This window comes from Prionailurus viverrinus, chromosome D2, assembly GCF_022837055.1.
Source record: "Prionailurus viverrinus isolate Anna chromosome D2, UM_Priviv_1.0, whole genome shotgun sequence".
Taxonomy (NCBI): Eukaryota; Metazoa; Chordata; class Mammalia; order Carnivora; family Felidae; genus Prionailurus; species Prionailurus viverrinus.
The window spans coordinates 62,420,480-62,447,437 of NC_062571.1; the positions used below are offsets into that span (position 1 = coordinate 62,420,480).

Sequence of the window (26,958 nt, forward strand, 5' to 3'; positions counted from 1 at the left end):
CCTGAACAGGGACTCAGATCCTTACTTTGCCACAGACTGTGGGCGGCCACCCTCTCAGAGCCTGTTTCTCACCAGTAAAACGTGAATCCCACCACCCACATGCAATGAGCCTCTGGGCAGCAAATGAGAAAACATATGCAAGGTTGCCAGCCCATAGGAGATGCTCATGGAATAATCGTAGCTAGCACGCTGGGAGAGCTTTCTAGGTTGCAGGCCATGTTCTAAGCATGCTTACATATATTAGTGTGTACAACCTTCATTATAACCATATGAGGTGTATATTAGTGTTCTCCAGAGAAACAGAACAGGATGTGTATATATAGAGAGAAAAATAGATTTATTTTAAGGAATTGGCACAAGTGATCATGAAGGCTTGGTGAGCCCAAAATCTGATGGGGTGGGCTGGTAGGCTGGAGACTCAGGAAAGAATCACAGTTCAAGTCCAAAGGCAGTCTAGTAGCAGAGTTCCTTCTTTATGGGAGAAGTCAGCTTTTGTTCTATTAAGGTCTTTCTTCAACTAATTGGATGAGGCCAACCCCTGTTATGGATGGTGATCTGCTTTACTCAAACCCCAGTGATTTCATCTCATCCAAAACAAACACCTTGACAGAAACGTCCAGAATAATGCTTTGCCAAATATCTAAACACCGTGGCCTGCCGTTGACACGTAAAATTAACTGCTATAAGGTGGGTATGAATATTGTACCCAATGTACAGAAGAGCAAACAGGCACAGAGAGGGTAAGGAATCTGCCCAAAGTCTCAGAGGAGAAAAGTCAGACTTGACATTCCTCCTGCCTGGCTCCAGAACTTTTAACCATGACACTAAGTGGCCATTATCATAAGCAAGCCAACGTAAATTAAATTCTCTCATCCTTTTCCTGGCTTGAGAATGGATGGCAGAGAAACTGGGGGAGGCTCTCCCTGGGTGAAGCAGCTTGGGTGGGGCCCTGTCTTATTTAGGAAGCAGCACAGAACCTGAGCCTTGGCGATGGAGGTTGGGGGCACCTGAGAGGTTATCTAGTCCAGCCCTTGACTTTATAGCAGGAAACTGAGGCCCAGAGAAGGGACTTGCCCAAAGTCCCAGCGCTTCAAAAATGATGATGATGACGATAAACTTACACTTGCATAGCAGTTATTATGTTCTAGAAACTATTCCACATGAACTTGTTTAATCTTTTATGTGTGAGGTAGATTCTATTGTCATCTTCGTTCAAAGAAAATGAGGAAACTGAGGCACTTGCCTAAGGTCACAAGGGCTGCCGAAATCGGAGCCCAGGCTCAACCAGTACACTACAGCTCTAAGGCCCAGGGCAAGTTTCTCGGGTAGCGGGCTGTGACAGAACACAATCCCAGGTGTGTCCCTCCTTCCCAGTTCTCCCTCCGGGGCTCTGACTGCAAGTGACAGCGGAGGCCATATACAATTCCTCCGGTTCATAACGCGGCCTCACCCTCCTATTCACACAGGAAATACCCTCCTGCACTAGGGGGTGGGCATACCCGAGGCACCCCCTGCCCAGCTGACAGGTACATGCACACACACATCTCGTCCCACACCAGACACCTCCCAAACAGGTACACACACATGAATGCAGACTCTAACCAGATACACCCCCAAACACTGGCACACACACCTAAGCACCCTACCAGCCAACACACCCTAATAGCACACAACTATGAAGACCCACACACGTACACACAACCCCACATACACATGTGCCCCCCAATACGTAAACCAGGACACAACCTTTCTGGTTCCAATACACATAGAAGCAAACACTTGCATACACAAAACATGCTAAACCATACTCAGAGGCACACACACCACACAATTACACCTACCCGTATTCACATTCTATCCATCACACATGGGCACACACACCTCTACTGTGTGTAAGACATCTACTGGCTAACGCATTTCAATACAGGTATCTCTCCATGGGAGCCAATAACGTCAGCCACGTGTTTATACATACTCCCACATCCCAGAGGGCCAGAACCCCCAGATGGCTGCCCATCCCCATAACTCACCACCCCCATACGGGCAACACATATGCCAACACAGATAGCTCAAGTCTGCCGCCCCCACCCCCTCACCGCCCAGCCGCCAAACACAGCCCTAACTCCTAGGGACCACCCTCCCCCAATTAACTTCGCGCCACCCCCACCTAGGCAGGTGCAGAATCCGCCTCCTCCATCCAGGGAGATCCTTCTCTGACCCCAGTGGTCAGCGTCCAGCACAGTGTCCGAGGACCTGCCCCGATTTTCTTATTCCCACCCCCTTCACAAACTCTCTGTGGGCCCTGGCACCCGTCAGCCCAATGCCAGGGCCGTCCGCTCCCTCCCATCCCGGCCTCTGCTGCGACCACCCAGAGCCCCCACCCCTGCAGCAAGGAGAACAAGCTCAGAGCTGGGGGAAGAAGGGAAGGTTTGCGTTGCAGGCGTTAAAAACTCGTAGTCACTCAAGTACGACCCCCTTTGCAGTCCAGGACCCCACCTTCCCACGGGGAAAACCCTGCGTCTCCGTTAACCCTCTCATCACCACCGCACCACGGGAAGCACCCAGGGAGAAGTCAAAGCAGTGCCCAGCAATAGGCACTGCAGCCCGGGGGGAGAGCGGGTAGGATCCGGCTGCCTGGATTGCGGGGGCCCTTCACGAGACACCCCCACATCCCCCATGCACCTATCCCCACTCCCACAAGGAGAACCCGGGAGAACCTGAGGCATTCGGAGGGAGGAGAATGTGCGAGTACCGGAGAGCTTAGGGGCCACGGGCTGGGGAGGGGGACAGGTGAAGGGAGCCCATGCCCCGCAGGACCAGGGCGGGCGGCAAGGACAAGCCCCCAGAAAGTCAGCTGCAGGATCGGAGACGCGCGAGCGCAAAGCAGGAGGGGAGGTTGGAGGGAAAAACGCCCGGAGGCTCCCTTACCTGATTTCCTCTTGGAACTGCCATAGTCCCTGAAAAAGAAGCAACAACAGATAGACATGGTTAGGGCCGGGCAGAGACGCGGGACCGCGCCGCTGCGGCTGCAGGGCACCCACGGGCCGGCTGCTGTCTGTCCCCGGCGCCACTGCTCATGTGATCCTGGCGGCCCGCGAGCCGCGCGCTCCGCAGCCGCACGCACTGCGCGCCGCGCCTGCCCGCAGGTCCCGCGCCAGCTCGGCTCCGGGCGCGAGCCGCCTGCCCCGCCCCGCCCCGCCCCACCCCGCCTCCGGCACCCTTGACCCCGCCCCGCCCCGCCCCGCCCCCGGCCGGCCCGACAGGAGGGGCTGGGTGGGCACCTTCCCGCTTCTCAGAGGGTGGGGGAGGGCGGGCCAGGTTCTCACTTCGTAAATAGGGAAACTGAGGCCCTGGACGGTGGTCACTGGAAACCAGGCCCTGCGGGCGCTGGGAGCCTGCTCCTCTCTCCTGGAGAGGGGACCGCTTCCCCTCCCAATTCTTTGCACAGCTTGCTCATCCCCACTCAGACTTCAAGTCACGACTGAAATGTCACCTCCTCAGCGTGTCTTCCTCAACATCCTCCCCATCTCATCTCCTATTGGCCTCTGCGTAACCACAGATTTGTATGGCCCTTTGATTAAAGTCTGCCCCTGCCCTAGACCCAAGGCTCCCTGAGGTCACACTGTGCCTTGCTTCCTCCCATTACATCCCCTGGGCCTGGTGTAGGTGTGAATATATATCGGCTGTAGGCTGAATATTGAACAGATAGGTCTTTCTCCTTAAGGGCTCAGGCTGGGAAACTGGAGATTCAGCAGGGGTGAGGGCACAGCACAATGCAGGGGTAACTGCCAGGTCAGAAATAATAGGTACGGAAGTTGAGCTTCTGAGTACTGGGTTCAAATCTTGTCAATGGCAATAACTCAACACCTCCCAACCTTTGATAATCTGCTCTGGACTAACCCCAGGCTGGGGCCTGCCCCACCCTCCAGCAAGGAATTAACCCAGACTCAGGATGGGGCTGTCTCCCAAATCCTGCCCCTGCTCCTGCCTTTGGCCCCTCCCACAACCTCTTCCATTCACCAATCCTCAGGGGAGCTTCTCAGGCCTCTGAGATGCCAGAGGTTCTGTTCAGTGTTCAGGCAAGGCTGGCTGTGGATCTATCTGGAGACTAGAGGAAATGCCTTTATTTTCCCTGGGGGGATCAAAGAAAATGCCAATTGCTGGACTTTGGTCTAAGTGAACTGGCCAGCTAGGTCTGCCAGCTGGAAGGAGATGATTTCGTAGAGAAAGGGACAGCAGGTTCACAAGAAAGACAGTCAGCCTCAAGGAGACTCCCTGAGATTCTGATTCTGGAGGTCTAGGCGGGGAGCTTGAACTTCTGGGGAGTTTGTTAAGCACCAAAGTGATTTGCCCACACAGCCAAAGATAAGTAAGGGGTTCTGCCTCTCCTAGGCTCCTAAGTTTTCTAAAGTTTGGGCTCAGACCTCAGTGAATCAGAATGCTGGCTGGGGCTGAGGCCCAGGAACCTGCATTTCTGATACCTTCCCCCTACCCACCCATCTTGCTTGAGAATTTCCTTAGCATTCCATGCTTTTAATCCTCACATCCACACTAAGAGAAGGTCCTATCACACCCATTTTACAGATGAAGAAACAGAGGTTCAGACACTGCCAAAGACGGCCCAACTTAGGGAAGAGCAATGGTATATACACCTATCTGCAAGAATGAAAATTACAGGGTGGGTGGGGTGGAGGAGGATGTGTGCATCTGTTGCCTCTAAAAGGAGTTAGGAAGGTGGGGGAGTTCCCATTTGCTCTCCAATCCTTACCTGGCAGTCCGGGCATGCTCATTTCCCTAGGGCAGAAGGGAAGACCAGGAGAGACCGTGTCCCAGAGTGCCTGCCTGGGCCCCTTGAAGCTCAACTGTGGGGAGAATTCTCAGGGAGGGTCAGGAGAGCATTATATGGTGGCTATGTTCTGCTTAGTAGACTTGCCACTCCCACGGAGGAATTCATTTCTCAGGCTTTTTTACAGAGTGCGGGAGGCCTGAAGAAGGGCAGCAACCAGATGGCACTCAGAAGCTGTCCCTCCCTGCCCCACTATTTTCTTGCTGGTCCTGCAGGAGAAGACCTCTGGCCCTGGGACCACAATGGCTCACTGACCATCCACTGGCTGCCAGCAGTCCGGACAGGGGGTGACTTCCTCACAGTGATAGCCACCTACTTCCTCTCTTGTTTGTGCAGCTGCCCACTGCCCAGGATTCTCTTAGAGCCTGTCAACAGCACCAAGAGGGGAGACAGGCAGGTCATGATCAGGGACAGGGGAGCATACTGAGGCTTGGGAGTGGGAGGGGGACATAACTCACAGGTGCTAAGTGCCTCTTCTGCACCATATGCCCAGGTCAGCAACACTTAGTTTGGTCATTCAACAGGATCATCGGGGAGCTGGTTATAAATTCAGACGTGGAGTCCCATCCCAATCAACCACACAGTCTGCACCTCTGACAAGCGTTGGCCAAGAGCTCTACTCCTTCACCACAACCTGACAGGCAGGAGTGGCATCAGGGGCACTATAGTTCCTGTACCCTTGTCTCAGCACACCGGCCACCACTAAGAAACACTTCTGCTTAGTAAGGACAATGGGCTTGCAGGGCCAAAGAAGCTTCCAGACAGATCCCCGGCCTGCCTGTCCTTTAACCAAAGTATAAGCCCTTCCCACGTGGACCCCCCATAGGAGGTGTGGCTTCCCGGTTTGCAGGTGAGGAGAGTAAAGCTTAGAGAAGCTAGACAACTTGTTCAAGGTCACAGGGTGGGTAGCTGAGGCTGGGATTGGGCACTGAGAACACAGGCCTTGCTCTGGGGCTCAAATCCTTAAACGCTGCCATCCCTGGAGCAGTCCGTGCAAGGAAGGAAGGGGAGCAGCAGGTCCAGGGGGGCCTGAGAAGCACATGGGTCAACGGAGTGGAGCTCCCCCTGGCAGTGGCCGGGCTGTGACTGAATGGTGGGAATGGCAGGTACTGGAATCCTTCACACAGCATCTGGCTTCCAGCCCGAGCAGGCACGGCCCTAATATGGAACCTCTTGCAGGTGTCTGGTTGGGCAGGTATCCAATGGCTGGGACTCCCCCATCCCTCACATACCAGGGCATGGTGGGGGAAGGCAGGGCACGCCCACCTCCGGCTGCCCTGGGCAGGGCCTCAGGGCCTTCTGCTGGGGTCCAGCCCCCTAACAACTCAAGATCCCCTCCTACGCTGGCCCTCCTAGCTCCAATTCTTGCCCTGAGCTGGTACTGACAGCCCCCACCCTGCTGGTGATTCCACTCTGGCAGGTCACAGTCTAGCCTCCTTCCTGCTTGCTGCTGAATCACTATATCCCAGGGAGCCACAGGAAGCAGAAGGGGAGGGGAAGGCCAGTCTCCCTCAAGCATCGCCAGAAGCTAATGTAATTGCAAAGGCCTCCCTGGCTGTGCCCTGACAAGGTTCTACCGAGCCACTCAGCCTCCTCTGCAGCTGGTCTGGAGGATGATTAAAGACCATAGGTACAGCGACCAGCCATCCCAGGCAAACCGGGGCATGGGAATTTCAGGGGTCAAACTGGGAAAATCTCAAACTGAGACAGTGGGCCACCCTCTGGTGCATGGGTCTGGCCCTGGCTCAGGGAGAGGGGTGGAGTTCTTCCAAGCCAGCACCACGCCCTTCTTTCCTTTCAACCGGGACTCCTTGAGGCCTCCCACTTCCCCTCCCCCACAATCCCAGGGTATAAACAGTTCTGCTCCTGGCCCTGCCTCTGGGATGCCCAGTGAGGACGGGTTCTGGAAGCAGACAGAGCCCAGTTCAGCCCTCCACTACTTGCTAGCTGGGTGGTCATCTTGAGCCTCTGTTTCTCTATCTGTAGAATGAGGGTAATAATAGTTCCAACTCCTTAAGATTTAGGGAAGATGAAAAGTACAGTGTGCATAAAAGGACGAGCATAGTGCCCGGCACAGAAAATGCCACATAAATTGTCTTTGCTATTAGTCTTTCATACCTGCAACCGACCCAGGCTGCTACCCAAATGGCCAAGGTCTGCTTAAACGTACATCTGCAAGAGCCCTTCAGAAACAAAAGGAAGGGGCTTCTTGTTAAGAAGCTCACCATGATGATGGCAGCACGGTACCAGGTAGGGGTGACTCCAGCCTCGTTTTCAGAGGCTGGGGCTTTTACAGACACAAAACAAGCACTATGCTCTCTGCCGACCACAGTCCACCCACGAAAAGCCCATTTCTACACACTGAACATTTGAACAGAGCTCATCTGGCAACAACAATCATATTTTCAGGGAGACATTGACCCCTAGGGATTGGCATGCCTAGACTCACTGATGCCTTTAACCTCCCAGAGTGGCCTAGTCTCTAAGCCCCAAACCATAAGATGTAAAGGTCCTGCATTTTCACGCCAATGGCACCCAGGTAGGTCATTTTTTTTTTTTCCTTTGTTTCCACTTTCAGTTCTCTTGGTGAGATGCTGCACTCCTGCAGACCTGCTAGTGAGAGCGCTGGGCTGGAGACAGTCAAGACCAAGAGGCTGGACGCAGGAAAGGCGGTTAACAACGCCTGCCTGCTGGACACCTATGTTTGCACAAGCTTCTCCACCCTCTACCCTCCCTTGAAAATTCCCGGCAGGCATTTGACCTTTAGTGCTCTCAAACAGGCCGAGGTGGTGGTAATCCATTTTACGAAGGAAAAGACTGAGGTCCTGAGGGCTTAAGTGGTTTGCCCAGTGCCCTGAAGCTCAAGTCACATTCTGATGCAGTGCCCCCCCCTCACCCCCCACTGATGCCCACCAGGGAACGGGCTGCAAGAAGAGGATGCACAAGTGGCGGGGGCAGGCTCTCCCGGGGGAATCCTGCCAGTCAGGGATCCCGGAGTGAGAGGCAAAGCCAGGAAGCGCCGCTGAGGCAAGGGAGAGAATAGGAGAAAATGCCAGTGTGGTCGGGCCAGCTCTGTGGAAGGATGCTGAGTCCCTGCCAGGCAGAACTCTGCGTGCTGCAGGGGCCGTACCCTCCGCCGCCTGCCACCCCCTCTCCCTCCCACTCTCCATTAGAGAGTGCCCTGGCAGAGAAGGACACGCACGCCCGAACCTCCAGCCTGATGTTCTCACCCCTCTGTCTGCTGGCTGACATTGGCTGCTCGGCCCAGGATGCCCATCTGCAGGGCCTGCTGCCGCAGGGAAGTGCTTGAGAGGCCTGCTGGCTTGCCAGAGGGCTGGCCGTGGGTGACCTTGAGAGCCCACTGGTCTCAGGGGACACGGGTTGGACCTAGAACACGGAGGCTGGAGTGAGGGTATGCAGCTGTGACCAGGGGAGTGACATGGAGCCCTTGAGATATGTAACAGCGATCTTTTGACTGCCGTTATCCACCAGTAAGCACATTTTCAGCTCCTGCCACAGGCAGGAGAAACCTGACATTGTGAGACCTTCCAAGAAGCACAGGTGTGGTTCTACTTCAAGTGCAGGGAAAAGGGAGATCTGGGCAGAACATCTAAGACAGGCTTCCAGGAGCAGTGAACTTTGAGCTGAGCCTTGAAGGCCTGGGGAGTATTTGGATCCATGGAGAGGGTAAAGAGTAGAAAGCTCTAGAACCAGGAACAAGCATCTCCAAACAGGAAGAGTTAAACTGGGTGGGTGAGCAGATAGAGGGGCAGGGAAAGGCTGGGCTGGGGGGCAGGGGGTGGGTGGGTGTAGGGGTGGGAAGCTGATGTCCCTCTGTGAAATCCAGAAGATTTCAGAGCCAGGGAGGGATGTGATCAGAGTGTGACTGGAGGAAGACTTTTGTTAAGAGATGAGGCAGACGGTGAGGGGGCAGGATGGGAGAGAGCTAGCGACCAGTCTGGCACTGACATCAACAGACCCCAGGTTCTGGGCCCGGCTCTGCCCCCGTGGACCCGGGCAAGCCACTTCAAAGTAATGCTTTTCAAATGACACGTTGCGACCTATTATATTAGTGAGTTCAGAAACCAACTTAGTATGTCCCAATAAGCATTTTAAGAAGACAGACAAGACGATAGAGTCAGTTACAGTGAGTTAATTATTGGAACTTCTGTCTCAGATGTCTACCTACTTACTCATCTACCTGTACTTGTGATGGGAAGTTTGTTACCATGGCAGAAAAAGTTTTAAAGACACTAACAAATGCTCAGGACCTGTTTCCCCATTGCTAACCGAAGGTACTCCAGGTGCCCTCACAGCTTGTTAATTGTCTGTGAAACCAGTGCAGTGGGACAGAGCATATGTCGGTCCAGGAGCCGATCGAGGAGAGTCTGAGTGAAGGGACCTCAGGTCAGCTGAGGTCTGGAGAATGCTGGGGGATTTTCCCACCCCACTTAACCCCTAGCTGGGTTTCTGTTCTGGCTTTTGAGAGCCTTTGCACGGAATGGTCCCGAGGGGCAGCGACCTCTGGGGAAGACAGACAGAAGGGGCATGAATGCTGTTCTTTGCCCCCATTTGTGCCCTGATCTAAACTGTGGCACTGAGGGCCCTTGTGTCCAACAAGAATCCGTCCTTTCTCCACATGATCAGTGTTTTCCAGGGTCCTGAGAATGGGCCCCATTGTGGCCATGTGGACAGTCGAGAGAGGCCGGAATTCCTGCCCTGGGTGAAAAAGCTGAATTCCTGGGGAGGGAAGGGGTCTCGGGCACCCCCCAGGCTGAGTCCCAGAGAGGCCCGTGCCAGGGCTATCCCACACCCCAGAAACCTCCCAGGCCTTGTGCTAATCTCCGGAACACCCCAGAGCCTCTCTGCCCCTGCTCCGTCCACGGCAGAAAAACAAAGCGCTCGCTGTCTCTCTGTCTCCTCTGAATGGACTCACCATTCTGGGCAGAGGCCCTAGTGTCCTGCCAGCCTGGGGATGGCTCCACTGTATCCAGGCCTCAGAGTACAGGGTTAAAAGTATGGGTGGGGTGGGGCCCGGTTCAGCCATTTGCTGCTTTGTGACACTGGCAAGTTCCGTAACCTTCCTACACCTTCCCTTGTCAAAGGGGGGATACAAGTATCCTACCTTTGTTGTGGGGATGACCCGAGATAATGTGCAGAGCTCTTACAGCAGTACCTGGCAAGTGGAGAGGACCCTGGCCAAGAGCCTGGTTTCACAGCAGGGGCTAGATTGAGTGTGGATGGTGGCCAGGATAAAGGAATTGCTGACTGGCCCATTCATGGGTATGGATTCATAAGAATCTGGCTCCATTGCCCCAGGAGGGGGGCCAGCTCAAGACCATGAGAACAACAGACCTGGGTTCCCATTTGTGTGCATCCCAAGAAGTCCCACCCAGGTGTCGACGGACAAGCAGTCTGTGGAGGAGGGGGCAGGGCGGGGACGCAGGCACAAAGTTGGTTTCCTAGAGGGGAAGCCAGGTTGTTCAGCCCTCTGGCCACAAGGTGTGTGAGCCCCCCACAGGCTACCAGAGCTCCTGTGCTCTCTGCTGCCTAGCTGCGGGTCTCCCTGGACTTCTGGGGACTTCATGCCAGACCTGGGGAACCGCGGAAGGGGCAGTGAAAAACGCAGTGCTGGGGTTCAATTGCAAAGTTCCTAGAGAGAAGGGCAGAGAGGGTGTTCCATGTGTGCAGGCCCTCCCGGTCTCTCGGAGAGCAGTGCTCTGTCGGTCCACCCACCCGTCCGTGTCTGAACTGAAGGGTGGCTGAAACCCAGTCTTGTGTCTGAGCAGAAGGGTGGTGAGAAACACAGTTCTGCCCTCACAGAGTATACCGTCTGGTTGGAGTGACAAGACCAACACCCAGGAAAAGAGAACATACAGTCACTTTGTGATGAAATGTCCCAAAGCCTAGTCCAAAGGATTTGTTGTATAGGAATTCCCGAGGAAGGGGAGGTCAGAGTGGTCCGGGGCAGTTGGGAATGGCTGTCTAGAAGAGGGGGCTCTGGAGCTACTCTGGAAAGATGAATAGTTAAAAAGAACAGAGGCAGGAAGGAAGTTTGGGGTGGAAGGGACGATGTGAGCAAAGGGGCAGGGGTAGGAATGGATGTGGGATCGTGCATGGGTGCATGTGTCTGTGAGCTGGGAGTGGAGGGTGAGAAGACCCCTGGGAGGCTATCTGCTTTTTGCAGTGGTGGGGGGGGGGCAGGGAGGGCGGTGGGCAGGACATCCAGCTGGGGCTGGACTCAAATGAAGGCAAATAGCTTAGATTTTAGAAGAAACTTGTTGGGAGAAACCCAGGGATGACACTTGTAATGGAAGATTTTCCCCACGAGGTGGCAGCACTAGCTCTGCGGCTGAGAATCCAGTTTCCATGCGGTTCTGCTCTTCCGGGTTCAGGCGCTGGGATGGCTACTTGTTTCAGGGCAGACAGAGGACCGCTTTGCTCCCCAAGCTACAGTAGCCCCTTCTGCAGGAGTGCGCCTGATCTGTGGGTATGCCACACACTGGGGCCCCACTGCTGAGCAGAACTCTGGTTTGCTCCTTGGCGGTAACGATGCACGCTCTCCAGCCCTAGTCTAATTTTGAGCTGGGTTAAGGACTCTGCTTCTTACAGATGCCCAGAAGCCTGTCCAAGGCCCAGCCGTGCCTGTTCCTGCCTCAGCCTCCATGGGAAAGAATGCTCTAAGCAAGGCCCCAAGCTTCTCCTAGGCACGCAGCTCACCCGCACCACTGGGGAGGGCCTGGGCTCTTGGGACCCATTTGGTGGCCTCTTACAGCGAGAGAACCCTGCATCTCCCAGACTTTCTCAAACTCCATCCACATCACAAATGCACAAGCACTGAGCACCCAGACAGGCCAGGCCCCCCTTGACATCTACTTGATGTTGTCTCCAAGGCAGGTGCTTTGGGCCCATTTTACAGATGAGGCTCAGACAAGTTAAGTAACCTGCCTGGAGCCACATAGCTAGCAGTGGGGAAGCAAGGCTGAGAACTCAGGATTATTTGTGCTTCTAGCCTCTTCATGCACAGCCCTCCCCACCCCCCCACCCCCCTCCCTCTCCGGTGTTTCACAACCTTCTAGCCCAGAAAGCCCATTCCAATTTTGACTCCAAATGGCACCGAATGTCCCAATTTTGTCCCCAACACCTAGAGGTGCCCCACCTTGAGCTGCCCAATAGAGTTCTGTGATCAATGATGAAAATGGCCTCTATCTACATTGTGCAATCTGGCGGCCACAGCCATTAGGTTTGTTGAACACTTGGGATGCGGCTAGTATGACCCAAAAACTCAACTTTTCATCTTATTTAATTAAAATTTTAATTTAAATGGCCACAGTGTATTACCTGATACACTGGACAGTGTGGCCTGGCTCAATGCACTGAATGTGGCTCTGGCAGGAAGGTTTGTTTTGGCTCATGCTGGGGGATGCATATGTGTGCAGCTGCCTGGATTCAAATCCCAGCTCTGCCAGATTCTCTTGAGTGTCTCTGTCTTTACTGCCACTCTGTAAAACGAAGGGGCCAACAGGACCCACCTAATTGGACGGCTGGACCATAAAACAAGTTAACGCCTATGAAGAACTCCGTGCACAGTAGGCTCGGTAAAGGTGAGAGAATGCCTGAGCCTTCAGCCCATCCTGCTGTCCCCACACCCTAGTCACAGAGCCCGCACAGGCCCAGTGGTTGGGGGAGGGGAGGGGCGGCTGGAGAAGGAGCTTGGTAAGGACATGGGGAGACTGGCCTGGCTGGCCCTAGTGGGGTGGGCCAAGGCTGGAGGTGCCTGTTTAGAGACAAGAAACCCAGGCTCAGAGGGGTGAAGCCACTTTGCCAAGACCCTGTGGCTGCTGGGTGGCAGAGCTGAGTGGTCTGAGACCCCTCACCACGTGCATGACTGTTACACTTCCTTTTCCCCGGGAATCCCAGGCTGCCAGGCCGCCCAGGCCCCTTGGCCCTCACTGTTGCACCAAGTGGTGGTGCTCCACGAAGGGGCGGGCGGCCGCCACACACTGAGCAGCAGGCACTGGGGATGCAGGACAGAAGGGCTCTGTGCCCAGGAGACCTGGGATGCTCCAGGCCAGCCTGGGCCCAGGGCAGGCTGGGGGCTTCCCGAGGGCACTTCCTAAACTACTGCCTCCCTGGGCAGCATGTGAGAGAGAGGGTCTACCCAGGAGTCTCGAAAGACATCAAACCGGGCTGCCCAGTGGCCGCGGGGGGGTGGGGGGGGTGGGGAGTGGTCACAAGACTTGGGTTTCAGGCTCAGTATCTGAACCAGCAGCATGATCTGGGGGATGGCAGCTCTCTCTGTGCCATGGTTTCCTTGACTGAAAAAGTCAAGGCATTGGACTGGGCTGTTCTTTTTTTTTTTTTTTTTTTAATGTTTGTTTATTTTTGAAAGACAGAGACAGAGTGTGAGCAGAGGAGGGACAGAGAAAGAGAGAGACATACACACACACACACACACACACACACACACACACACACAGAATCCGAAGCAGACTCCTGGCTCTGAGCTGTCAGCACAGAGCCTGACATGGGACTTGAATCCACACACTGTGAGATCATGACCTGAGCCAAAGTCAGACGCTTAACTGCCTCAGCCACCCAGGCACCCCTGAACTGCAGAGACCTCCAGCTCCAGGCCGCAGACAGGCTGCAGGAGGGGCAAGCCCGGAGGCCTGGATGCCAGCTTCCTTCCCCAGCTTTCCTTCCAGCATTGAACCTCCTCTCTCCTCTGAGTCAGCCCAGCTCCAACCAGTGAGTTCACTGCTCTCCAGAACACCCATTACAGATCCCAGTGGGCCAGCCCTGGGTCACCACCTTTATCCTTTGCGGGATAATAGCCTGAGCCTCTGCTGCCGGAAGTCTTCTGTGGTCCTGGAGCAGGCATAAGTCCTTGGTTACCCCAAAGCATGGCGGGAAATGGGGCGAATGAGGGAGGGGGCTGGTCAGGCCTTGGTAGGAGTCACCACTGAAGAGCCCTCCCACCCTGAGTGAGTCCTTCTTTCCCAAAGATGAGTGTGTGTGTAGCGGGCTTGGGGGGGAGGGGATGGGATACTGCTATTATTGCCATTATTATTATTATTATACTATAATTGATGAGAATAGTACTTTTTCAAGCATTACCCTATACCAGGTACGAAACTAAGCCCTTGATGCATAACAGCTCATTTTATCCTCAGAACATTCCTATGTGTATGTTCTCTTATTTTCTCCATGTTACAGAAGAGAACTAGAGGACCAGAGAGGGCATGTAACCTGCCCAAAGTCACACAGCCAGTGAGCCCAAGCTGTCTTAGGTAGTGCTCAAATCATTTGCCACCTTGTGGCTCATAAGGACACCTGTAAAATCCAGATGAGCTAAATTAGGAGTAGGCGGGAAAGAGAAAGGTAAGGTGAAGGCAAAGCCTCAGGGCCAGAAACACCAAAACGACACCATCGACTTGTGGACACTTCCTTGGGAAGGTCACAACTTCAGCTCTGGTGTGAGCACAACCTTGAGGAAGAGGAAACTTGGCTGCGACACGTGGTGCTGTGTCCCCGATCACCCGCTCAGAGAGGCACAGTGGCTCCTGACTGTAGCGGCCTGTGCAGAGAGCCCCGGGCTGCTTCCTGGAGGCTGTGCCGCTAAGTGAGCGGGCCCATGGCCAGGTGTGCGGCCCGAAGACAGCCCGGCCTCACGCACGGGCAGGTTTTACAGTCTCCAGAGGGGCTGTTTCTCTCAGCAGAGTGGCCATGAATTCTGGGAGCAGTGACGAGGCCTCGTGGCTGTCCTGGGCTCTGCCTCCCTCTGACTTTCTCTCCTTCCCGTCCCCACCTCCCAGCCTAATGCCACTTCTGACACCCCCAGAACCTGGTGTGGCACCCTCTTTTCCTCTGCAGCTCTTGCATTACTATGATGTCTTTCCTGTTTCCTCCCCTCCACTCTGAGCCCGGGACGGGGGCCACATCTCCCCAGGCCTCACACAGGGCGAGGCACAGCAGGTGTTTGCCGAACAAATGCACGAACGTCCTGACCGCTGGCAACCAGGCTCAGGGCTGCTTCTGAGGGGCTGGCGAGAGCTGCAGCATTATCCTGAGCTGTCCTCCTGGGGCCCTCAATCCCCTCCCGTAAAGCCCGGAGGAAGTGCTGCTTCCTTTAGAAGGTCTTCCTTCATGATTACGGGTGGGTCAGCGTGTGTGCATGTTAGTTTGTATAAAATGCCAATGTCTTGAACATTCTCCATGTGGGGAGTTCACCCTGATGACTCAGTGTGTTTCTCCTCCGTTTGTGAGGATGGCCTCGGAGTCCTGTGCTCCATCCCATGGCTGTGACATCACCCAGGGTTGCCATGGAAACTACTGGGCCGTCACAGTGAGAATGCATGCTCTTCCTGACATCCTGCATTATGCTGCAGGATGCATTATTGCCTCAGATGTGTCTCTCCCTTGCCCAGCTGGACCGCAGTGCCTTACTGCCTCCTTTGCCTGTCTCTCTGCGGGCCCGAGTCTGAGAACAAGGGCAGATGTATTGCTCAGGGAGTGCTAGCTATTTAAGGCGCTAGCTCAGTAGCGAGCTGAGATCTGAACCCAGTGCTGGCTGACTCCTAAGCCAGTGCCTGGAACTGTCAGGATCTTGATCTTTGCATCCTTCCTGTCTATCGGCCTTCCCACCCTTCTGCTCCAAAGCCTCCGAACTTGTACTCACAGGCCTCCATCAGCCCAGGCCTTCTCCCTCCCCATCTGTCTGAGGCACCCCCAGGTGGAGGTCAGGCTCCCCATCCTTCCCTGCACAACTCCCTCCCCCCACCCCCCGCAAGGGTCTCGCTCCCTCTCCAAGTTCCCCCTGCATTCTCGGCCCGAGCATCTCCATTGGGCTTGCTTGACCACCTCGCACTCACTGACAGTCAGGGTGCACCTGTCAGCCTGCCCTCCTGGACCAGAGGGCGCTGGCCCTCCCCATGCAGGCCTTCCTGAGAGCTTGGGCCGGCACAACCTCAGTCCAGTCTCCACATTCTCGTTGCAGAAACTCAGGGCCTCAGCCCCGGACACCACCCCCCCCCCCCCTCAGGGCTGCTCCTCTGTCAGTCAACAGGCATATGCTGAGCACCCATTACATGCCAGGCCCTGCGGTCTCAGCATTGAATAAAACAGACTCATCCCCTGCCTCGGGGGAGGGCAGTAGACAATTAGATAAAACGAACTGGTAAACTGGGTTAAAAGCTCTGAAGAAGGAGCACCTGGGTGATCAGTAGGTTAAGCATCCGACTCTTGGTTTCAGTTCATGTCATGATCTCATGGTTTGTGAATTTGAGCCCCATGTCGGGCTCTGCACTAACAGTGTAGGGCCTGCGTGGGATTCTTTCTCCCTTTCTCTCTGCCCCTCCCCCATCTCGAAATAAATAAACTTGAAAAAAAAAAAAGCTGTGAAGGAAAAGGAATGGTTGCTGAGGTGAAGAGAAAGGGAGGTCTGAGGAGGTGAGGATTCTAGGGGACTCTGAGGAGCAGATGCGATGAGGGGGGTGGGGGCTAGGGCCTTAAGGATGGGGATGGGGAGGGAACCAGGCCTGCCCAGGCCCAGGCCACCGGGAACCTTCTTGGAAGTCATCCTAAACACAGTGGAAAGCCACGTCAGCGCTAGCTTACACAGGCTCTCTGGAAAGCCCCCTCTGGCTGCTCTTTGGAGGTGGACTGGAGGGGGTGAGGGGGAAGCAGGAGAGCTGGAAGGAAGAAACCACAGCGGGTGCATAAAAGCCCAGCACCCCTGCCCTTGGGTGGGACCACCAGTTCTTGGTCAGCTCCCAGAGCTCCTGTGGGATGAAGCCCCCGTGGCCCATGAGCATCTGGTTGATCATGAACTACTTTTGGCTGCTTTCCCTCCCCTGCCTTACTTCACTCCTTCACTGGTGTCTCCTGGTGTCACCTCCCAGATAAACTGCGTGGGCTCAAATCATCCCCAGATCTGCTTCTGTAGGATCCTAAACTGAGACACCTGCCTTTCCCCGTCTCTAGTATAAAGTTTTCCCCTACTTGCCTCCCAAGATCCTCACAGCCTGCTGGAACTAGCACATGACCAACACATAGTGGGGTCTTTACCCAGAGATATGACTGGTGTCCTCTGTCCTCTGGCTCTCAAGGTGGCTGCCTGTGGCACTGCAGGTCTCTGTGAGGCTCTGACCAGTAAGACAGGCTCACAGGTGCCCTCTCCTGCATGGGATGGGGGCCAGAGCACTCCCTGCTATTAACCTTGACTTCTCTGGCTTGGCAGGCATACCTTTCTGTAGTCAGGAGCCTGCTCCTGCATAATTATATCAGGCCCAACCACGGCCCAGCCCCTCCTCCCTGTCCATCAGGCTGGCTTTGATCTGAGTCTCCATAAAGGTTCAGCTCAGGCCTCCAGGTGCCCTTCTATGCACCAGCATTCAGAATGCTCTGGAAATCAGCTGGGAAAGTTTCTGAGAGCCAGAAGGAACACGTCAAAAAACGTGGTATGAATCCAGTTTCTCTGGGTGACCTTAGGGAAATCAACACCCCACCCCCCAGCAGAACCCGTCAGTGCAATGTGAGGGCGGAGCCGGGGCTGGAGGATGTCTGGGCAATGTTGAGCTCTGAAGGCTGGGACCGGGTGAGAGGGGGCAGCCCTCCCCTCCTGCCTCTCAATGAGATGCAGCCAGGGCGGTAGAGGCTGCTTTGATGGCTCCAGAAACTGCCAACTCACGTAGCTGTAAGCTGAGCGGTGAGTGCTCTGTGGGCACTGGTTCTCCAGGCCTCTGGCTTCTCCTTCAGCACATACCAGCCCCTCAACAAAGGCGATGGCAATAATAGGTCCCATTTATTATGAGCATGCGCCATGTAACATGCTAAACACTTAGTGAGCTTTACTGAGGGTGAGAGCCAGGTCCCCCACTGGACTACCCAGATTCTGGCCATCTCTGCCACTTATCGGCTTTGCAAGTCGCATGACCTTGCTTTGCCCTAGTGGGTTTAACTGTAAATTGGAGAAAATAACTGTACCCGTCTCATGGATAGGTACAAAAATTAAATGAGCTAAAGCGTGTCAATTGCTTTCTGCCAAACACCTGGGCTGCCTAGTACTCACCCTGGGAGGAAGGTGGGCATCTTGTAGTTAGCCCCTAGGTCTGTTGCCTGTGCCCACTGGCCTTCCGACATGCTCTGGGGAAAGTAAGCACTGAAGTCACGGTGTAGCTGACCTGCAGGGCCAGACTGTGTGTGTACTTCCTGGGGATGGGAATAAAGTGCAAGGTGGGCACCCTCACCCCTCCACCCTCGGCCCCTACTCAAGGGCCAGCCCACTCGCTTGCTGCGCCGAGAAGATGAAGTAGGCCTTGCCTGCTTGCCCGTGGGCTATGGGACAATTTGTGCAAGGGCCAAAGCAGTTGGAAGTACCAGAAGGTCTAGAAATCAGAGCAGCGCATGATTGAGGAAAGAAGTCAGTCTCCAGACTGGAGAAGACAGAAAGGATGCTAACGGGTCTCCTAAGCCTTAGAGTTTGGGAAGAAATAAAAACCTCCCTCTGGGATCTTTCTAGGGCTCTGCAAAAGCTCTAAAACTGGACTGTGGTGATGGCTGCACCACTCTGTAAATTTACTAATAATTGCTGGATTCATTGTACACTTAAAATGAATTTTGCTTTATGTAAATTATATTTCAGTAGGGCTGTTTGAAAATAAAATCTCCTGCCTAGCCTCAGGTAGTGAGCACCTCAGGCTGTGTGTCCTGGGGGTGGGGCAAGGGGAAGGGGGTTCACATTAATTCAGGGTTCCTCCTGTAACAAATGGGCCACATGCTACAGAGCGGGTAAGAGGCTGAAGGCTTGGTCTGGTGCTAGGGTCGCAGCTGGACCCAAGACCAAAGTCAGGTATCAGTCTGGACAGTACCTGGCTTCCCTTTCAGAAGACATAGTGAGTGGGTCTGGTTCTGGAAGCAACTCAGAGGTCTGATCCCACAGCAGGAAGGCCCTCCTGGGAACCCTTGAGCTAGGGGAGGGGTCTCAGTGAAGGCACCCTGAACTGGCCCAGGGGCTCCTGAGCCTTGCACCTTCTCAAAGATATGGGCTGACAAGAAGCCTGGATTCCCCTTAAAGAGTTCCCAGATATGGAAAGTGCCCCTCAGCTGTTCCTTCAACTGCTCCCATCTGTGACCACAGCAACCAGGGGGTCCTGATTCAACTATTCAGCCCTATGGTCAGATAAAGTGTCCCATCTTGCAATTTGGAGCTAGTCATACTGGCCATGGCCCCTGTGCTTGTGCTTCTCCATCATACACCCCCCTGTGATGCAGATCTGAATTTGGAAGGGTTTGAATCCAGCCTCCGACAATTACTAGCCGAGAGGTAACTTAACCAATATGAGCCTAAGCTTCCTCATCTGCAAAAAGGAAGCATGAGTCTCACAGGACTATACTGATGGTTAAATAAGACAGGTCATGCTGAAGGGTCTGGCAGTTTTGGGCAGTATCCACCGAATTTACAGACCTCTGCCATGATGCTGGCAACTGTAATGCCCAATGTTGCCACAAGGTGGAGACAGATACACACAGATCATGAACTAAAACACCCAAAGTCAAGTGGTGCCTGAACCCCAATCTACAGGGCTTGTGAAAGGGAAGGGTCACATGACCTGCAGAATGCTAGTCTCTTCCACATCTGACTGTGTCTGTGACTTTCATTGCCATGGCCACTAGCGTCCAGATCCAGGTGGCTACAAGCTTGGACTATTGTAATAGCCAGCTGCTCCTGGTAAGATCACAGAATGTCAGAGCCAGAAGGGACCCCAGAGAACCAAATTTTCCCCCTCACCTGATGCTGAAGTGTAGAACGGGTTCATGACAGTTCAAGGTCACTCACTGGACCAGGCCCAACTCCTGTGGCCCAGCTCTGGTCAACACTGTCAGTCTCCAGGAAGACGATTCCTCTCAATTCCTTATAACTGCCCCAGTCTCAGGGAATCTCTCTGACCTGACCGCCCTGGTCTCTCACTGCCTTTCAGTGGCTGGCTCCTGCCTCACTCTCTGCTTGAATGCCACCTCTCCAGAGAGCCTTCCTTCCCTGACTACCTCACAGGAATAGCCCACGGGTGTGGATGGCCCAGCACACATACAATCACTTGTTTCATTTCTGCCATCTCCACTGGATTGGCAGCTGTTATGAGCCCCGTTTTACAGGTGAAGAAACTGAGGTCTTGGTGTTTAATTTCCAGGCCACAGAGCAGGTCGGGGAGGAGCCAGGGTGCTAGCCAGAGCCTGGGCTCCTCCGTATCACACTCTGCTGCCTCCCACAGCAGCGAGCCAGGCCCCGTCCATGCTGTCTCCCCCTCAGACCATGACCTCTCCACAGGGAGGGCCGAGCTGTGTCCATTTCCATGGCCCCGTGTCTCATACTACAAAGATGATCAAAAACACTTGAAAGATAAATGCCTCCTGCCTGTTGCCAACAGAAGAAGCCCTATTCTAGGAGGCCAAAGACCTGGGTTTGAGGGTCAGCTCTGCCAAGGACTCCCTGTGGAAGGGTAGCTAACCAGCAGACTGGTTACAATGGAAGGGGAACCGAGACACCCTTGAACATGACATAACTGCAAAGCAGGACTCCAGGGCTCTATGGGGGCTCATCCTGTGGCCTTGGGAGCAAGGGAAGGGGCCCTCGGGGGCCTTAGGCATACCGGGACCGTCCTTCTGGGGCTGAGGTTTCAGGGAAACACACACACACCTGCACCCCTCTATCTTCCCTATCCCACCACCTCTTTTCCGCTCCTGCTTGAGCTTGAGAGCTGAAACCCTGTGCCAGACCTGAACACAGAGTAACCTTCTCTCCCTAGACGTGACCCGCACAGGCCTTTGCTCTGAGCTGGGCAGTGTGGGTTGGCCTCCCTCCTCGTCCCACCCAGCACGACAGCCAGGCCCTCGGCAATCCTCGTTCCCCAGAGCTGACGCCCCTTTCAAGTGGGTTGGAACCAGCGTCCTGTGGGCACCTTTCTGCCACCTGCCTAGGTTAAAGGGGGCCACGGCAGGGGGTGGACAGAGTCTGTTTGCAGAAAGTTCTCTGCGTTCCCACCCCCAGTTGCCAGTGGACCCACAGTCCCTATGTCCAGCTGGCCCTGTTGCTGGTCAGTATAAAGAAGCTATTTGTGCAGCTGCCAGCGACAGAGGAGCTGGAGGGACAGTGTGGGCCACGTCCCTGGCCAGATAGGTGCTGGCAGGGCCTGATGGCAAGGGTCTAACTGGGACCGCAAGGCACAGGGCAGGTGGGTGGGCTTTCCACTCTGATCCCCAGGCCACCATTCCCCTGGGAAAGGCCAGCAACACGGATGCTTTGGAGTTCCCGATAGCCAGCGAGTGGCCGGGGCAGCTGCCCCCCACAATCGGCACCGACCCTGGCGAGAACTCCCAGAGCTGACCATTTCAAGTCCTGGAGCCTCTTCTGAGTGGCCACTCTGCACCCAGGCCTGGGCTTGTGGAAGAAAGGGAAGAACAGGACGTCCCCAGGAATGAGCTGTATTGGGTCAGGAGCTCTCGGGGCACTTGCACGCATTAGCGCCCTGGAACCTCCCCACCGCCACGTGGGTACTGTTGGCCACTTTCACAGGCTTAAAGATGTGAAGTGACTCATTCAAGGCCAAAGGAGAGCTGGGTGTTCTGACGGTTTGTCTCTGGATTTCATTTAACTCCATTCAAAATTTTGACCTAGTGGCAACCTTGAACCTTAAGGCCATCAGCCCATGAGTTCCTGGCACATAGTAGGTGCTCAGTGGGTACATGCTGAGGAGGGAAAGCACAGCAGGGACTCTCTCTCCAGTGTTCCTTCCTGTGCCTCCCAGGGAAGAGGAAGAGAGAGGGTGAGCACCTACTGCGTGCTCCACACACATCTCATTTCATTCTCAACTCCTGGCCAGGTAGGTGTGACTTACAGAGAAGGCTCTGCCATCAACCTGAGGTCACCCTGCCATCAGCAAGGGAGACTGGATTCTAATTCAAGACATCAGGAGTCAGACACAAGCAAAGCAGTGATACTACCTCCCGAGCAGGCCTGACCTGGGGTTCAACCAGGACCAAGAATGGCAGGGGAATGGGAACCCTGGAGGAACTTCCCCAAATTCTCAGGGGCATCCTGCCTGCACCACCCCCACACTCTCTGTCTTCTTCTTGGCTCCCTGAGGCAGGGCTGGCTAAGTCCCTTCTGTCCCCCTGGACTGTTTTCCCCAGGGGAGGGCAGCCACCATGGCCTCTGTCCCTTCCAAAATAGAAATGGGAAGGGAGGCCAGGAGACTCTACAGAGGAGTGCCTTTTCTTGGGTCTGCCCTCCTGCCCACCCCAGCCCCAAAGCATCTGCCTGCCTCTGCCCTGTCCTCCATTCCTGGAATCCCTGCTCAGCGCCCTCTGGGTCAGCCCCCACTCCAGACCCAATCTCTGTACTCTGCCCGGGTCAGACCTCCTCGTGGGACAGCCTCCCTTTCTCACTGGTCTGCCGGGCTGTCCCATGACAGGTGGCAGCCATGCAGGGGTGGACTCCCAGGCCAGATGGAGGTTGATGCTCTGGGCAGGCTGGGGCAGGGACAGTTCTGACCTGATCTGGCCATGGGCCCATCGGCCTCTTACCCCAGGTCCCTCTGAACATTGGGCCATTGTTCCAGGCCACAACAGAGGGTAGCTCTGTGGCCCTGGGGCTGAAGAACAAAAACCTGTTTAGCAAGGCTCTGCTCCTCCCATGCAAGTTCAAGAATTTGACCAGGATCCTGGCTGGTTTCATGGGAAGAAATGAGCTAAAGGGACAGGTCTGGGCCTAGAGCCGAGAGGGGGCAGTGGGGAGCGGGAGACCCTCAGCCTGCTTTGCGGGCCCACCCCGTGTCCCGGGTGCTGCTATGTAGGAGGGGAGCCCTGCTGACCACATGCTGCGGGCTGGCAGCAGATGGACGAGTAGGAAGCCCAGCAACCCAGTCTGGCCTCTGTTTCCCCCGCTGTGACACGGGGGAGCCACCCTGTGGCATGAGGTATGCTCACCCTGCCCGTGGGCTCGGGTGGAGAGCAGAGGGCCAACCACAGCTGGGCGGCACGAGGAGGTTGCATCACTGTCCTGTGGCCGTGAGTGACAGACCAGCTTCCCACTGCTGTGCCCTCCCTATGTGGGTGATAGTGACAGCAAGCTCTGGCTGACTGTGTGCCAGCCTGTCCAGGCACTTTGTGAGCAAAGGCATTGCCCTCCCAGCAACCCTTGGGGCTAGGCACCATTGTGATACCCACTTGACAGACAAGGAAACTGAGGCACAGAGAAGCAACAGGCAGAGCTGGCCTCTGAACCCAGACCAGTAATTCCAGAGGGGTCAAGAGCGCTCTTCACTCGCTTCTGTGACAGTGGGCAGTTCTATTTATAATTTTGTTAAATGGCCTCAACTTTGTTTTGGCTCATTTAGCATTTACCAGGTGCCAGGCCGTGCAGATGGGAGGCCCCCGTGGTAGGAGAGACCCATGAACATACTCCTGTGGTATGGTCAGTGCCACTCCCGTGGCAGCCACATGCGAGCTACAGGTAGGGCTTTCTGGAAAGCGTGAAGGCTGAGTAGGACTCAGTCCTGTGGTGGGGGTGGGGTGGGGCAGGAAATGTTCCCGGTGGCGGGGGTGTGGGTTCAGAGGCTGGTGATACCTGGCTGCTCTCTGGTGACGGGAACCTAAGAATGAGGGCAGGGCCAGTGGGCCAGGTGGCTGGAGAGATGGAAAGGCAGGTCACAGGCCTCTGCAGGGGCCTCACGGGGCTGGACCTCTTCCTGCCGGCTAGACCCTTTCCAACAGGCATGCGCTTCAACCCAGGGGTCTGCGGACAGGCCTCGCAGAGGTCCCTTTGAGAACCTTTGGGTTCACTCTTTCAACTGGATAAAAATTTAAACTCGTAAAAAGAGACATTTGTTGGGTCATGTGGTTGCCTCGGCCTGAGTCTCGCCAAGCCATCTAGGCCTGCCTTAGCTGCCCTTTGCCATCGCTGACACCACAGGGGAATCAGAGCACGGGGACCCCACTGCTTGGGGGCCTCCTGTGCCTGTGGAAGCCGGGCCAGGCGACACCTGGCCCCCCAGCCCAGCAGGGTGTCAGTCCTCACACAGCAGGTCTGTGAAGAGCATGTGTGGCTCCAGGCCTGCCCGGGCAGGCCACGTGCACAGCCAGGGGTCACCTCAGGCACTGCAGGGGTGCCAGGCACAGCTTCCAGGAGGCCAGGCTCAACTGGTTGTCAGAGTTAAGGCTCAGGACCACCCGGAATTGGAATTCGTCCTGCATTGAATGCCCTTGAGCTCCAGGGGTGTGTCTTTCTCTGCCTCCTTTAGTATTTGGTGACTAAGGCTGTCCCTACCCCAAGCCGGCCACACAGCTCTAGAATCCACAGAGAGGAGCTTAAGAAACATCATCACTAGCTTCTCTTGCCCACTCCTGCCCACTCCTACCCTGGGGCCATGGGCTGGGGGGAGATATGCTCAGCTCCCTCCACTGGTGGGGTGGGGGTGACAGGACGGTGCCTCCTATTCCCAGGCACACCTGTTCGAGGCCTGCCTCCCCTGCCTCTCAGCTATGTGGCCTGGGGCATGCCATGTACAGCTAGGGCCTTTGTTTCCATATCTGCTAAATAGGGATAATAGTACTGACTTCAGGGGTGGCCTGAGATTTAAATGAGACAATATGCAGAGTACAGACGAAGTGACCAATCAGGCTAATGTCTTCCTTTTCCTTTTGGCCCCACCATCAAGACACACATGCATACACATGTCTATGTGCACATGTACGCGCGTACACACACACACACACACACAGAGGTGTGTGTGTGTGTGTGTGTGTGTGTGTGTGTGTGCGCGTGCACGTTCCTATTCAACTGCTGGCTTTCCAAGAACACATCATCCTTGGAAAGAAAATAATTGTTCAAGGGGCCAAGGCCCGTCTCCACCTGCCCTGGCTGGGAAGGGACCAGGAGGGGGCGCTGCTGAGGAGGTGGCACACCTTAGGAGCTATGAGCTGAGTGACGGGTTAGGGCCATGGTTAAACGTGTCAGCCTGGAGCCAGCCTGCCTGGGGTTTGAATCCTGGCCCTGCTGCTTGCCAGCTGGGTGACCCTCGGTAAGCTACTTCACCTCTCTGGGCCTAGATCTCTGTAAAATCACGTCGCAGTCGATCTCCCGTGTAAGACTACATAATGAAGTCTGGATGATGGGTTTTTGCCTTTGGCAGGCGTTTTCTGAGCACCTGCTCTGGGCGCTGGGGATGCGGCATGAAGAGAACAGGTACAAGTTCCGAGTCTCCCGGAACTGACATCCCCGTGAGAGGGAGCGACCGTAACTGCAGTGAGGGAACAGAATGTGGAGCAGAGGAGCAGCATGGTCTGATGCATCACTCCTTCTGCGATGTTGAATAGGGACCATCGAGAGCAAGGACAGAAGCAGGGAGGCTGGGCAGGAGGCAGAATCCGTGTGAGGAACGGCGACAGTGCGGTTCCAGGTGGCAGCAGGAAGACGGGGAGATGTAGTCAGAGTCTGGAAACACTCCAAAGGCAGTGCCCGCCTGATGCGCTACGTGGATGGAGGGGTGTGACGGGAAGAGATGACTCTAGAATAACGCTGGGGTTTGGGGCCGACAAGGCAGTAGTGCATGTCAGTGTTCACAGGAGGAGGAAGGACAAGAGCTGCCCTCCTGGAGTGGCCGCATGAAGACATGACACCGCTTTGGCCACTCCGTGTCGGGCTCACCTAAAGTGTCTAGAGGGAACATCCTTTCTGTGTGGGGCTGGTGGTCTAGCAGTTTGGGGAAGGACCCTTCTCTCGCCCAGAGAAGCCAGTGAGCGGCTGGGGATCAGAGCCCAGGGGCTCAGGCCTCTGCTCCACCTCCCCCATCAAGGCTGGGTTGCCGCAGCCTTGTCTTTCCAGCAAGATGGAAAAGGGACACAGTCGCCCCACTCCAGGCCCTGTGAACGCTCGAGGGCCCCTGCGGCAGCACACTTGAAAGAGGCAGGGGGTTATCTGCAAAATTCCAATTAAATCCACAGGCTTTGATAATTTGATAAGCCACTCTACAGTCGCCCCTGAGTCAAAATACACTGTTACTTGATCCTGGGTTTATGTTTCAGGACGGAGGGGGAGGTGGACTGCGGTCTGGGAAGGTGCAGGCAGCTCTCAGAGAGGGGGGTGCAGGCACTTGGCTGATAAATCGTCAGCCTGTCAGGCCAGGGTCACCTATAGGTCTGGGCTCTTATGGCGAGCACAGAGTGGACTGGACCATGAGTCTCTTGGCAGGTCCTGGAGGCCGAGCGGGACCGGGGAGGAGAAGCCCTTCAGAACTGTCTGTCCATAGCTGACCCTACTTCCTGAGCCTCAGGTCTGTCTCACATGGGACGGCTTCCAGGCCATCTCTTGCCAGACTGGCTGTGAACCAGCCCAGGTGACTATCACCACCTGGAGAAAGAGGCCGATAACCCCACTGCCATAGTGACTCGGAGGCAAATGCTTTATGACCCCTTCCTGCAAAAGCCAGGCCGTGATCTGTAGGGTGGAGTGTGCACTGAACCACATTCCATTCTGTTCTACAACCTTCCATGGATAAAACTGTTGAATACTTCCTACGAGCCAATAGCACTGACCAGGTTATCTTCCTACACTTGGTATCCCTCTAAGCCCTCTTCACCGTCCCATGAGTTCTACGTCGTGCTTTGGAGATGGGAAAACAGAAATACAGAGAGGTTGAGCAAATGGCCGGAGATCATAGAACCCTGAGTAGCAGGCTCTGGCCCCAGAGCCTGGCTCTGCAAAGCCGTGCCCACTGCCCCCCCCCCCCCCCAATGCACAACTGTCTCCCCAAGCCCAGTTTCCTTGAGGGCTCTCTGGAGATGGGCACTATTGCCATGGAGAGGTGAAACAGGACCAATTTATTTAGCTGACTGGCAGAGAATGGGCTTAGGAGTACGAACCAAAGGCAGGCTCAGCGATTTTGTGGTGATGCAACTGCTACTTCACCCACCAGCAACGATCCCTCTGCCCTCCTGTGGGCACACAATGACATGTGTCTCCAATGACAACCACCTAAGGAGGGGCATCTCTTCTCTCCCCATGGAAGGACAGAGAACAGAAAAGGAAGGAGAGACTCTGTGAGACCATCACAGCA

The 26,958-nt window shown here is 55.2% G+C and overlaps 1 protein-coding gene across 7 annotated transcripts in view; it reads right to left on the bottom strand.

Moving 5' to 3' along the window:
- SH3PXD2A (SH3 and PX domains 2A) overlaps window positions 1–26,958 on the bottom strand; it is a 242,582-nt gene that overhangs the window by 82,857 nt on the left and 132,767 nt on the right. For 3 of the 7 annotated variants that reach the window (XM_047824949.1, XM_047824947.1, XM_047824948.1), the window contains exon 6: window positions 2,929–2,957. In XM_047824949.1, coding sequence (XP_047680905.1) covers window positions 2,929–2,957 — 29 coding nt within the window. Of the gene's footprint in view, window positions 1–2,928; window positions 2,987–8,076; window positions 8,139–9,782; window positions 9,847–26,958 lie in introns of those variants that run through there. The other 4 variants (XM_047824951.1, XM_047824952.1, XM_047824950.1 and 1 more) reach the window with 4 other exon arrangements.